Source organism: Mustela nivalis (assembly GCF_964662115.1).
Source record: "Mustela nivalis genome assembly, chromosome: 12".
Classification (NCBI taxonomy): Eukaryota; Metazoa; Chordata; class Mammalia; order Carnivora; family Mustelidae; genus Mustela; species Mustela nivalis.
In genome coordinates this window covers 11,500,879-11,514,334 of record NC_139031.1, presented here as the reverse complement: position 1 = coordinate 11,514,334, position 13,456 = coordinate 11,500,879, and the positions used below count along the sequence as shown (strand labels likewise).

Sequence of the window (13,456 nt, the reverse complement as noted above, 5' to 3'; positions counted from 1 at the left end):
TTTCTGGAATATCTATTTTGTTTCATTGTTAGTCTACTCTTTTGCCTTAATTAGTATATCTTTATAAAAGGTCATCATATGTGGTTGTGTAAGTCCTCCATATCGTTCTTATTTTTCTTCAAGATTGCCTAAGCTATTCTTAATGCTTTAGATTCCTTCCTTCCTCTTTTTTTCTTAAGAGTTTACTCTTTTATTTGAGAGAGAGAGAGAGAGAGCATGAGCAGGGGAGTGGAACAGAGGGAGAAGGAGAAGCAGACTCCCTGCTGAGCAGGGAGCCCGATGTGGGGGCTAGATCCCAGGGCCCTGGGATCATGACCTGAGCGGAAGGGATACACTTAACAGACTGAGCCACCCAGGTGCCCTGATGCTTTTGATTTCTAAATACATTTTAGAATCACTCATTTTCTTCAAAAATGTATGCCAGAAATTTTATTCTCTTCACATAAAATGTACAGATAATTTTGTGACCATTGCCATATTTACAGGAGTGAATATTCTAATCTATGATCATGCTATATTTCTTTATTTATTGAAACTTAATTTTGAAGGTTTTGGTGTAGAGATCTAAAGTTTTTTTCAAATTTTTTTCTGTTTGCTATTTGATTTTATTTAAATATTTTTGAATTTTAATTTCCTGTTTAAGTTGTTATTGGCATAGTGATTTAAAATAGGTTTTTTGAATATTGATCTTGGAACCAGAAATAATCTTAAATTTCTTTATTAATTATCCTAGTTTGTTTATAGGAACTTTAGATTTTCTTAGACAATAATGATACCTGCAACTAATGACCATTTAAATTTTTCCCAATATGCATTTTTTTCTTTGTCTTCTAACATGAAGGGTAAATTTTTCTTCTAATTTTTAAATATTGTTTGAGATATTTTATCTAAAAGAAAATATGCAAATATAGTAAGTTTCAGAGAATGGAACTTTCTGGAGATTGATTTTTACCAAACATAAGAAATAACGCTTCAGTAAAATATTAACTATGAAGGTGAAATTTTGGGATTTTTGAAAAAATTCACTACACATCATTCACAGATCTCTCAGAAGCACTACTGAAAAAAATCCTTATATCAAATGGACGTTTGGTTAGATAATTTCTAACCAATTCTCAAGTTCTACTAGTTAATAATTTGAGTGGAAAATAGCATAAAAGTCTATTTAAAAGATAACTGGAGAATAATCTTTGGAAAGGTGGTGTTAGGGGAAAAATAGAGATAGGGAGACTTGTCCTGAATCAACCACTGTCGTCCAATCAGCCGTTTTTGAGGGTCTGTGTTCCTGTGTGGTGGCAGTGGAAATGGAAAAGAATAAGGAGATGTAGCAACATCAAAGGTCTGAACTTCTGTGTCTGCAACACTGGGGATGGCTTAAAATTAAAGCAGGGATGTTATGGCAGACTGCGCTAAAAAATACCATATTTACCAGAGTGTGTTATATTTCTTACCTTGCTGCTTTCTGTTGAGGTCTACAGACTGGAAGAATTTATGGCAGTGAAACTAAACTTTTGGACTTTACCAGCCTCAGTTTCAGAGGTCGCAGAGCCACTGGGTATCTGCTTCAGAATGAGGAATATCAGTTATCCAGAAACTGCAAACTCGTTCTCCACTGAGCCCCTTGAGCGTTTTTTGTTGTTCTTATCTGGAGAGGATGAGGCAGGAATATCAGCTGTATCTATGCAGAATTAATAAGTACATTTAAGACTATTTTATGGTTATAATGTGATTGCTTTGTTTATAATAGACATGATTGATTTAAGTTATATTCATTTTATCATCTTTCAAAGCAATTGCATCAGATGTTAGCATCTGAAATACTTGTCGGTGCTATACTTTTCCAAATGAGTAGCCTTGTGACATATTTTGTGTTTTTTATCACAGAATTTATGCTGGATAAATTCTTTTAATGAAAAAGATTGAAACATACTTATGTACAAAGTAAAGTGGGAAGGTCTTTCCTTATTCATAATGCTTTCTCTCTACCTCCAAATCCCCTCCCCAGAGTCAACTCAATACCTTGTTGTGTATCTTTCTTTTGATTTTTCTAGGTTTTTGCATATATGCATATATTATGCACATATATTAATACATTTTTTGTTTTATTTTAACAAAAATTATACTATATATTATTTTGTAATTTTCTTTTTGAATTTAGGAACTTTGAATTTGCCACATTATTTTATTTTAAAAATAGTTTGCTTCTGGGGCACCTAGGTGGCTCAGTTGGTTAAGCATTTAGCTCTTGACTTTGGCTCAGGTCATGAGATGGAGCCCCATGTCAGCCATGCAGAGTACAGAGTCTGCTTGAGATTCTTCCCTCTCCCCCCCAATACACACACATGCATGTGCTCTCTCTCTCTCAAAATAAATAAATTGAAAAATTTTAAAAAGTTTGCTTCTGTTGAGATGATCTTAGGATTTTCTTTGGTCAATGTTGTAAATTATGTTAAAGTATTTCTTAATTTTGAACCATTTTAGTTTTATACTTGATAAACCTTACTTAGCTATTATGCATGAATTCTTTTAATACACTAATGAATTCAAATTGTTAACCTTTTATTTAACGTTTATAAAAACGTCTATGTTTTTTAAGTGAAATTGGCTTATATATTTTTTCCTTGTCTAGTTGGTTGCCAGAATTATTAAAGTTTAATAAAATGAATCAAGAAATTTTCCATCTTTTTCTATGTTCTGAAAAATATATATAATATGAGAATATTCTATTCCCCAAATCATCTCAGCAAAGTATCTTTTTTTTTTTTTTTGCAAAGTATCTTTTTTTTTTTTTAAGGTAAGCATCTTCGGTTACTTACAATTTCTCATGGCAACTGGTCATTTCAGTTGATTATTTGATATTTTACTATTTGAAGGTTCACATTATAGTTTCACATTCATTGACAAATATTTTTAGAGTTTTCTTACAATCCTTAGTTATGTTAAAAATCCTATATACCTGGTGCACTTGACTGGCTCACTTGGTTGAGTCTCAGACTCTAGATTTTGACTCAGGTCATGATCTCAGGATCGTGAGATGGAGCCCTACATGCTCAGCATGGAGCCTAATTGAGATTTTCTCTCTCCCTCTCCTGCTGTCCCATTCATGCACTGCATTCTCCCTCTCTCAAAAAAAAAAAATTCTATATATCTGTTTTCATTCACCATTTTGGTCTCTAATCTTGTTTGTCCCTCTTTTTGTCAATAGAGGATTTCTTAAGGTATTAATATTTCTTTGATCTTTTCAAAGAGTATTTGTTCGATTTATTGATCGGCCAAGCTAATATCAAAATACATCCTTGCACTGTAATAATTATCCGTGTAGAATTATAGCAGGAATTGACACATATGCCATACCTATAGAATAGTAAGTTCCAAAATGCATATTCACAGTCTCATATATGTGCACTGAAATTCAGCTTGTCAGGAAAATGGCATTTCAAGTTAGTAGTGGAAACAATGTATTTAATTAATGGTGGTGTCTGTCTCACGTATTAAGCTTGCCGGCTGCACTGTATCATATGAACTTAGATGCATACCTGGAACAGAGGAGATGCTTCTTTCATGTTTTAAACTGATAACTTTCGACACTTGATTCTTTTCTCTTTCATTAATTACTGCTTTTGCTCATTAAGTAGTTTTTCTGGGTCTATTATGGTCTTTTCTGGGTCATGTAGTTTTTCTGGGGCTATTTTGGTCTTTTTTAAGTACTTGGGTGGTAGATTGAGTTGTTCATCACGTCTGACGTCACTTTCCCTCTTTGATTCCCCCTTCCTTCACCTGTGTCCTCTTTTCACCCTTTTTGGAATCTTCTAGTCTGGCCCCACTGTTCACTTCGCCTACCTTTTCTCTCCTCTTTCCATATCTTTGTCCTTGTGTTCTGAGGTAATCCTAAATGTGATTTTAAAAGGAAATTTCTTCTTGTCTTGACATCGTTCTCTTTCCTTTTTGTTAGTCAAAATATTATGGAATTTTAAATCTTTTTGTTCCAGATCTTAACTTTCAATATTCTTTGTTGCTTTTTTCTTCTAATGGAAGCAATAGTTACGTCCCTCTCTCTAAAGATAATAGTTATATCTATTTAAAAGGTTTGTAATTTTTTTCCAATTAACTGTTTCCTACAATTTGTTTCTTCTGTTTATTAAGTTTGGTGTCTATCATAGTGTTGGTTTCTCTCATGTTTGGTGGTTCTTAGCTGTCATCTTTGTATTTAATTATCTATGACCGCCTGTCCTATGCTGTTGGCTTGCACTAAGTCTTTAGGAGGGAAGGAAAGGACTCCTGGAGAGAATGTGGTACTTGTCTGGGGGTGAGGGGCCTGGCTTATTAACTGGTGCATTGCCATGTTTTCTGGTTCCCAGCATCTTTCCTAATTTCCTTAAGTTTCTGAACAAATACTTCGTGATGCCCATCAGTTATCCAGAGCCTACCAATAACTATAAGGAATGTTGGATTGGGTAGCTAAATGTTCATGGAACTTCCCAATTAATCATCCAAAGCTATGCCCCAGGTTCTCTTCCACTTCTCCACATTGACTTGTCTTGGAGCAGTTCTTTTCCTCCTCCTGTGTTCTAGGTTATGAATATATTTTTCCCTAGAATTGATAAAGTCTACTTCTTGTGTTTCAGTAATTTCATACCATTTCTGCCCTAATGCATTACAGCTGGCTGCTTTGTAATGGTTTTGTATTTTTTTTAAAGATTTTATTTATTTATTTGACAGAGAGCACAAGTAGGCAGCGAGGCAGGCAGAGAGAGAGAGACAGGAGGAAGCAGGCTCCCCGCTGAGCAGAGAGCCCAATGCAGGGCTCGATCCCAGGACTCTGGGATCATGACCTGAGCTGAAGGCAGAGGTTTTAACCCACTGAGCCACCCAAGTGCCCCTGGTTTTGTATTTTTTTCTTAATGATACTTCTGTCACTTCATGTAAATTTAGTTGGGTGGAGAAGTGGATGCCTATGTTTGTTTCAACAGTTTGATTCAATTTGCTATCTATTTTATTTCTTCATTATAACAAACAACTTTTATGTAAGTGAATATTAAAGTTGTAGGATCTATAAAAATACATCTTACCAAAAAGTAATCATTTTTAAAGCTTTTATTTATTTGTTTTATAGAGAAAGCATAAGCAGGGGGAGTGGCAGAGGGAGAGAGAGAAGCAGGCTCTCTGAGCAGGGACCCCAGGTGGGACTTGGGGCCTTGGGATCAAGGACCTTAGCTGAAGGCAGACGCTTAACGGACTGAGCCACCCAGACACCCCAAATAATAATTTTAAAACTCCATAATCAAACCACTCTGACAAACCACATGTGGATTATTTTTACTTTGTGGACATCATGAATTTGTTTATGTTACTCTCTGTCCCAGTTCTTTCTGTCTTTATTCCTAATTCCTTTTCTTTTCTTTTCTTTTCTTACTTTATATATATACAGTATATATATATATGTATATATATATATATATATATATATATACATATATATATATATATGTAAAAATAATCCACAAAACAAAGTAAAAATAATCCACATGTGGAAATGACTAACAGTATATTAGTCATTTCCATGACCCTTCCTTATGAGAAAGTCTAAACTGGTTGGTCCGACATCCAGCTTACTCGTGGTATAAATATTGTGTCCCTCCAGTGTGTTTCTCTTACTCAGTGTTCTTGGCACAATAAACTTGTGGTTTTATGAATCTATCATGCATTGCTGCTTTCTCTGCTTGGAATACTGGTCTCTTGTTCCCTTATTTAATCCCTCCCAGTGCACTAGGAGTGGGCTTGCTTTTCACCTACTGGAAGCCTTCTTCACTTTGCTTGCAGTCTTCTAGGCTGTGTACCCTGACTGGCGTGTGTGTTTCTTTAGCCCTTGGGCACTCTCTGTCCGAGTACTCCTGTCATACTGAAATTGCATGTACTACTAGACTGTAATGGAAGTTTGCCAAAGACAAGAACTGCGTCTTATTTATATGTGTTATTAGCTTCATGTCGGCTAGGTAATAAATGCATATTGGATGGCTGGGCAAATGTGAGAATAAAAGAAGAAGAAATAAATGTTTGCATGTAAATGGGACCTATCTTAAATTCTTCTTGGAATAAAATTGGTTATAAATAAATAGATGGAACTTTCTTTCCTTCATTTTATATCATGCTCACTCGGTGCCATTGTTACAGAATGTCTGCAGCCAGCAACATAAGTGCTGCTGGAAACCTGTGCCAGATATTAATGTCCCCTGGTGCTTCTTCCCCAGGAACTGGGGCTATCACATCATCAGTAGACAGAATGATACAAAGACAGGTGAGCATCACCTTGATGAGGTCCCAGGGAATCATTCTGTATGATTCAGATACACTAACTGCAAAATAAAGTCTAAAAGCTTCCTCCCCCTCTCCGTTTTCCTCCCCCCATCTCTAGGGTTTACAGCCCAGTTGGAAAAGTTGTCATTCCCATCTCTGTTTGGATATGATGTCAAGGAGGCTGGCTTCACAGCTGAGTATCAGACATCCAATCGTTTTCACTTTAAGGTTGGTTTGGTAGTTACCACTGAATACATCTCTGAGGAAAGCGGTGTCCCTACACTGGGTTCAGATCCTTCTCCTTGAGGCACTGCATAGAGGTGTAGAGGCAAAAGTTGCTTTTGTTCCCCTCGGCAGGAATCTCCCAATGGGATGTGTGGGCTGTTTCGTATTTTGTGGAGGACACGTGATTGGGTGATTTTTGTCTCACAACTCAAGAAACACAGGATTAAGAATTAGAAGCTATTTCCACTGGGGGCTGAGAGTGAGGATCCTTTCTAGCTCTACAACGATGTGGTTTCATCTGGAGTTGGTCTTTCTCTTTTTCTTCTGACAGATCAATGATATCAACAACAGACGCTATGAAGTTCCCTCTGAAATTATTAACCTGTCTGATAGGACCACCAAGACCTCCAATTTGAACTATTATGTAGAGGTCATTGATAAGCCCTTCAGCTTCAAAATAATGAGGACAAGCAACAAAAGAGTCTTGTGAGCTTTTCAACACTCTTTGTGTATTTTTGAATATACAGTCTCAATTATTCAATCTGACTTAGTGAGGGTGGATGGTGAGATAAGTATGACCTGGGAAAATGTTTGGACCTCAGAAAAATGTAATGTTTTTACTGTAAATCATTAACACTTGTTAATTTGTCATGATTATGGAGGACAGCATACTAAATAATATGCTAGTATGTTAAGTTAGATAAATGCACTTGCAGTTAATGTCTATTATGAAACAGGAAATTTTATTATTTTGGATTACCATTCACTTTGGAACTCAGCTTCATTGTTTATCATTCCAAGTTTTTATTCCGTGAGAAACTTGCCATGAATAACCTAACAACAGCCTGGGATTGAAACATAAATTGTATAGGAGAAGTATAGGGATTAATGTGAATAAAATCTGTATTCAAGTTCTGGCACCAGCAAGTCACCGGTCAGCTTTGGGATGTGAGGCAAAGCATCTCACACCAGCCTCAGTTTCCACATCTATAGAAAGGGAATGAGAATATCCAGTGTTGCTCTGTAAACGAAGCTGTATTCATGAAGCATCCAGAGCAGGTCATGGGATAAAGTAGTTGCCCAGCAAATGTGAGGTCCCATCTGCTCTCTTGCCCCAGCCATCCAACTTGCGTTTCTGGTATCACATCTCCTCTAGAATGAAAGCATCAGAGACACCCTAGAAAGCCGTCCAAGGTAGTACGAATGTGGTTGAGAACACCTGAAACAACTGTTTTCAAAGTGAACAGGGAGAGCAGCGGGTGAGGTCCTGGCAGAGAGAGCTCTTTGGTGACTCCCACTCTTGCCCCATGGCCCAGATTGGACACGAGCATCGGGCCCCTGCAGTTCGCCCAGCAGTACCTGCAGCTGTCCTTCCGACTGCCCAGCACTGCTGTGTATGGGCTGGGGGAGCATGTGCACCAGGAGTACCGCCACAACATGACCTGGAAGACCTGGCCCATCTTCACTCGCGATGCCGCACCCACCAAGGTGAGCTTCCCTTCCTCCTACCTATGGCTCATGGTAAGGAATCCCTTCTCTCCTTTCCAGAGAGTGACCTAGAGTCAGGCAACCTACAGAGTTCTATCTGTATCTTATTTTGTCAAGTTAGATCCATTTGTGCTGGATGATACTTGTTCTTGAGGTTTATAAACTCACAATTAGTAACATATCAATTTTTTTGGTTTAGTTTTGTTTTTTTTATTATTATTATTTCTTACTGAGGTATTGCTGACATACAACATTTTATTAGTTTCAGGTGTACAGCATCATGATTCGATATTTGTTATATTGCGAATAATCACCACAATAAGTCTAGTTAACATTTGTCACCACACTAGGTACATTTTTTCCTCATGATGAGACCTTTTTTAAAAAATTCAACTAAATAACATATAATGTTAATTATATGTTATGTTAATTAACATAATATAATATATAATACAATATAATGTAATATATAATATAATAATATAACATAATATAATTAACATATATGTTAATTATATTATTATTAGTTTCAGAGGTAGAGGTCAGTGATTCATCAGTAATGTATCAATTTTTAAAAACATCCCACTTTTAAAGGAAAATATAATTCAATGACTATATGGTGGCCTAATGTATATTAGAAAATCCTTCTGCAAAATAACTATGTTTGTCTTTAATAATTGGGTAATATCTAAGCAAGAGCATCAGCCGGAACTACTCCCAGTAGAACTTAGTGGACTAAAAGAAAAAAAAAAAATCCTCTTCAGTATTATTCTAGGTCTCTGCTAGTTGAAGTATGTTCTGGAGACAGCAGTCCTGGCACTACTTGGGAGGTTTTTAGAAATGCAGAATCTCAGGTCAGAGCCCAGACCTTCTGAACCAGAATCTGCACTTTAATAAGATCTACAAGTGAACCACATGTGCATTATGGTGGGTAAAGAGCTGGTCTAGAGCAGTGCCTTTCAACTTATCTATAGTGAAGGATTAGTTCCTTTCTCTCTCTCTCTCTTTTTCTTTTTAATCATGGGGAAATGAAATAAAATTACTCAAAGACATATAAAATATAAACTCAAGTTTTAGAATGAAGAGATATAAAATTACTTTTAAATTGCTATAAAAGGGGCGCCTGTGTGGCTCAGTGGGTTAAGCCACTGCCTTCAGCTTGGGTCATGATCTCAGGATCCTGGGATTGAGTCCCACATGGTCTCTCTGCTCAGCAGGGAGCCTGCTTCCCTTCCTCTCTCTCTCTGCCTGCCTCTCTGCCTACTTGTGATCTCTCTCTGTCAAATAAATAAATAAATACATCTTTTAAAAAAATGGTATAAAAGTTTCTGAACTCTTTCTCTTGGTTTAGTTTAGTTTTGTTTTGTTTTTTTTGTTGGTTTGTTTTTGTACTTTCCTTGCTGATTTACAGCAAAAGGTGTGGGGAGGTACCAGTCCATGGATAACACTTTGAGTAGCATTGCTTTGTAGAGCAGGTCTGAAAGCCTCTATTGCGCTGATGATGTTTCCCAAACCTGAGCTAAAGATGCAGGTTTGATGTACCTTGCAAGGGAGGGATGGGACTGAGGTTTTGGAATTCGTATTCCTTGGAAGATGAACAGATCAAGTAGCACATTAAGGGGCCCACCCACCAGGATCGGAGGCAATGAGGGGAACACACTTACTGAACCAAGCAGAGTAAAGCAATATCAGCACATTCACTAAAGTGCTTGCTCAAGGCCCCTGACAAACATGGAACCCTAACCATCGTACTAAGCTTGGCTTTCTAGAGCTGACAAATCCTTGAGTTATGTAGTCACAGATTAGAGAGGCGTCTTCTTCCTTCCTTCCTCCCTCTCTCCCTGCCTGCATTTCCTTCCCTCCCACTCTCTCCTTTTTCCTTCCTCCCTTTCTTCCCCCCCTCCTTTCTCTATCTTTTTTTCACTCATAGTAATACACATTATCTCTTTCTATATCAGTGCTCATCATGGCCCTGTGACAGGTTCAGTATCTTTTAAAAAATTTTAAACTTATTTACTACTGAAGTCTTACATATTAATTATAGAAAAATTAGAAAATACGGTTAGACATAAAGAGATACAAAATTTCTCATAATGACATCATCTTCTGCTAACATGTTATGTCTTTGCAGATATTTTCCAAACTTTTAAAAGTAACTTGACCGAGATATAACTTATATACTATAAAACTCGCCTGTTTTAAGGGGACAGTTCAGTGATTGCTTAGTACATTCCTGAGTTGTGCAGCTATCACTGTAATCCAGTTTTAGAAGGTTTTCATCACCCCACTAGGATCCCTCATACCTTTATAGACATAATCCCCATTCCCACCCCAGTACCCACTTGAGTCCCAGGACATCACTAATCTATTTCTGTCTGTATAGATTCAACTTCTCTGGAGATTTCCTATAAATGGAATCATGCAATATATGGTTTCCTTTGTGTCTGTTTCTTTCACTTAGCATCTCATTTATGAGATTTATACATGTTGTAGCATGGATCAGTTTTTCATCTCTTATTATTACTAATCATATTCCATGGTATGTATTTTATTTCATATATTAGTTGATGTTACCATTTCAATACCATTTTGATAGAATACTGAACTATGTCAAGTCTTGACCAAGTACATGTTATACGCTTCTGATTTTATTTTAGGGTAAAGAAAACCATTTTTAACATGTACTACTATTGTTTGTTATCGTCTTTCTTGACAGGGAATGATTAATCTGTATGGAGCTCATACATTCTTCCTGTGCCTTGAAGACACCAGCGGCTTCTCTTTTGGGGTGTTTCTGTTGAACAGTAATGCCATGGGTAGGAGGCATCTTTTTATCTCAACAGGAATACGTTTTGGGATGTGGCTTTTATAAAAATGACTTTTATGGCAAGATCACTGTTTAACAGAATGTGTATTTAACCTACTATACTTCTGTATAGAAACCCCAAAGTAGCGTAAACTGTTATAAATTCAGCTTATGCTGAAAGTTGTTTCTTTTTTTAAATTTTTTATTTATTTTTAAAATTTCTTTTCAGTGTTCGAGAATTCATTGTTTATGCACCACACCCAGTGCTCCATGCAATACATGCCCTCTGTAATACCCACCACCAAGCTTACCCAACCTCCCACCCCTCACCCCTCCAAAACCCTCAGTTTGTTTCTCAGAGTCCACAGTCTCTCATGGCTCATCTCCCTCTCCAATTTCTCCCAACTCCTTTCTCCTCTCCATCTCCCTATGTCCTCCATGCTATTCTTTATGCTCTACAAATAAGCAAAACCATATGATAGTTTAATCTCTCTACTTGACTTATTTCACTCAGCATAATCTCTTCCAGTCCTGTCCATGTTGCTACAGAAGTTGGGTATTCATCCTTTCTGATGGAGGCATAATACTACATAGTATATATGGACCATACCTTCTTTATCCATTTGTCCATTGAAGAGCATCTTGGTTCTTTGCACAGTTTGGCGACTGTGGCCATTGCTGCTATGAACATTGGGGTATGGATGGCCCTTCTTTTCACTACATCAGTGTCTTTGAGATAAATACCCAGTAGTGCAATTGCAGGGTCATAGGGCAGCTCTAGTTTTAATTTCTTAAGGAATCTCCACACTGTTTTCCAGAGCGGCTGCACCAACTTGCATTCCCAACAACAGTGTAAAAGTGTTCCTCTTTCTCCACATCCTCTCCAACACATGTTGTTTCCTCTCTTGCTAATTTTGGCCATTCTAGCTGGTGTAAGGTGATATCTCAATGTAGTTTTAATTTGAATCTCCCTGATGGCTAGTGATGATGAACATTTTTTCATGTGTCTGATAGCCATTTGTATGTCTTCATTGGAGAAGTGTCTGTTCAAGTCTTCTGCCCATTTTTTGACATGGTTATCTGTTTTGTGTGTGTTGAGTTTGAGGAGTTCTTTATAGATCTTGGATATCAGCCTTTTGTCTATAGTGTAATTTACAAATATCTTCTCCCATTCCATGGGTTGCCTCTTTGTTTTTTTGACTGTTTCCTTTGCTGTGCAGAAGCTTTTGATCTTGATGAAGTCCCCAAATTGAAAACTTCTTTGGGGTTCTCTTCTGATGCAGTATTTTCAATAATATTCTGTACATAATAAGATGCATTGACAGGTCCCAAAGATACCTGTAGATTTCAACACATAAAGCAGGTTGTCTGTCTAAGCAACGACACTGTGTTCTATAAGTTGTTTCTCATGGTTCATCCTTTCCCTACTCCAGAATCTCCTCCCTCAAGCTTCTGGACTAATAGTACCTTAATAAGGGCTTGTATTTATTTATTTATTTATTGGTGAGTGAAACTCATCTATAAAGTTTTTAAAACTTTTCATTATATTAAATCACTCACAAATTCCAGCATTTGTATTGTAATACAGCCAGATTAAAATAGAATTTGTTCTTAATTGAATTTAAGTAAAAAAAAAAATTATAACAAAAAATAGAACTGGTTCTGCTTTCTCTTAAAAAATCAATTCTTCATTTGTGTTTTACTCACTTAATATTATGATAAATTTCAGTAATCCATAAAAAAAAGAAACATGGGTATTTACCCCAAAGATACAGATGTAGTGAAAAGAAGGGCCATCTGTACCCCAATGTTTATAGTAGCAATGGCCATGGTCGCCAAACTGTGGAAAGAACCAAAATGCCCTTCAACAGACGAATGGATAAGGAAGATGTGGTCCATTTACACTGTGGAGTATTATGCCTCCATCAAAAAGGATGAGTACCCAACTTTTGTATCAACATGGATGGGACTGGAAGGGATTATGCTAAGTGAAATAAGTCAAGCAGAGAGAGTCAATTATCATATGGTTTCACTTATTTGTGGAGCATAACAAATAGCATGGAGGACAAGGAGAGATGGAGAGGAGAAAGGAGTTGAGGGAAATTGGAAGGGGAGGTGAACCATGAGAGACTATGGACTCTGAAAAACAATCTGAGGATTTTGAAGGGGCGGGGGGTGGGAGGATGGGGGAACCAGGTGATGCGTATTGGAGAGGGCACGGACTGCATGGAGCACTGGGTGTGGTGCAAAAATAATGAATACTGTTACGCTGAAAAAATTAAAAAATTAAAAAAAAACAATACTGTTATGCTGAAAAGAAATAAAAAATTAAAATAAAAGAAAGAAACATGATTTTCATTCTCTTGGGATTGTTTTGGATAACTCAGGTGTTAATATTCCAGAGAAAAGCATATTTGCAACCACAAAATTCTTATAACTCTCATTTTAATCCTTTCAGAGGTCACCCTGCAGCCTGCTCCTGCGATCACTTACCGCACAATTGGGGGCATCCTTGACTTTTACATATTCCTGGGAAATACTCCAGAACAAGTGGTTCAGGAGTATCTGGAGGTATGGGCTTTGGCTTGGAGAGTTATAAATGGAAATGGAAACAGTGTTTTCTGTATCAGACATGGTGCTCAA

The 13,456-nt window shown here is 37.0% G+C and overlaps 1 protein-coding gene across 1 annotated transcript in view; it reads left to right on the top strand.

The window, feature by feature from the left end:
- Positions 1–13,456, top strand: part of MGAM2 (maltase-glucoamylase 2 (putative)) — a 94,038-nt gene that overhangs the window by 11,128 nt on the left and 69,454 nt on the right. The window contains exons 4-9 of the mRNA XM_082691721.1: positions 6,172–6,295; positions 6,413–6,522; positions 6,851–7,005; positions 7,836–8,007; positions 10,724–10,823; positions 13,272–13,384. Coding sequence (XP_082547847.1) covers positions 6,172–6,295; positions 6,413–6,522; positions 6,851–7,005; positions 7,836–8,007; positions 10,724–10,823; positions 13,272–13,384 — 774 coding nt within the window. The remainder of the gene's footprint in view (positions 1–6,171; positions 6,296–6,412; positions 6,523–6,850; positions 7,006–7,835; positions 8,008–10,723; positions 10,824–13,271; positions 13,385–13,456) is intronic.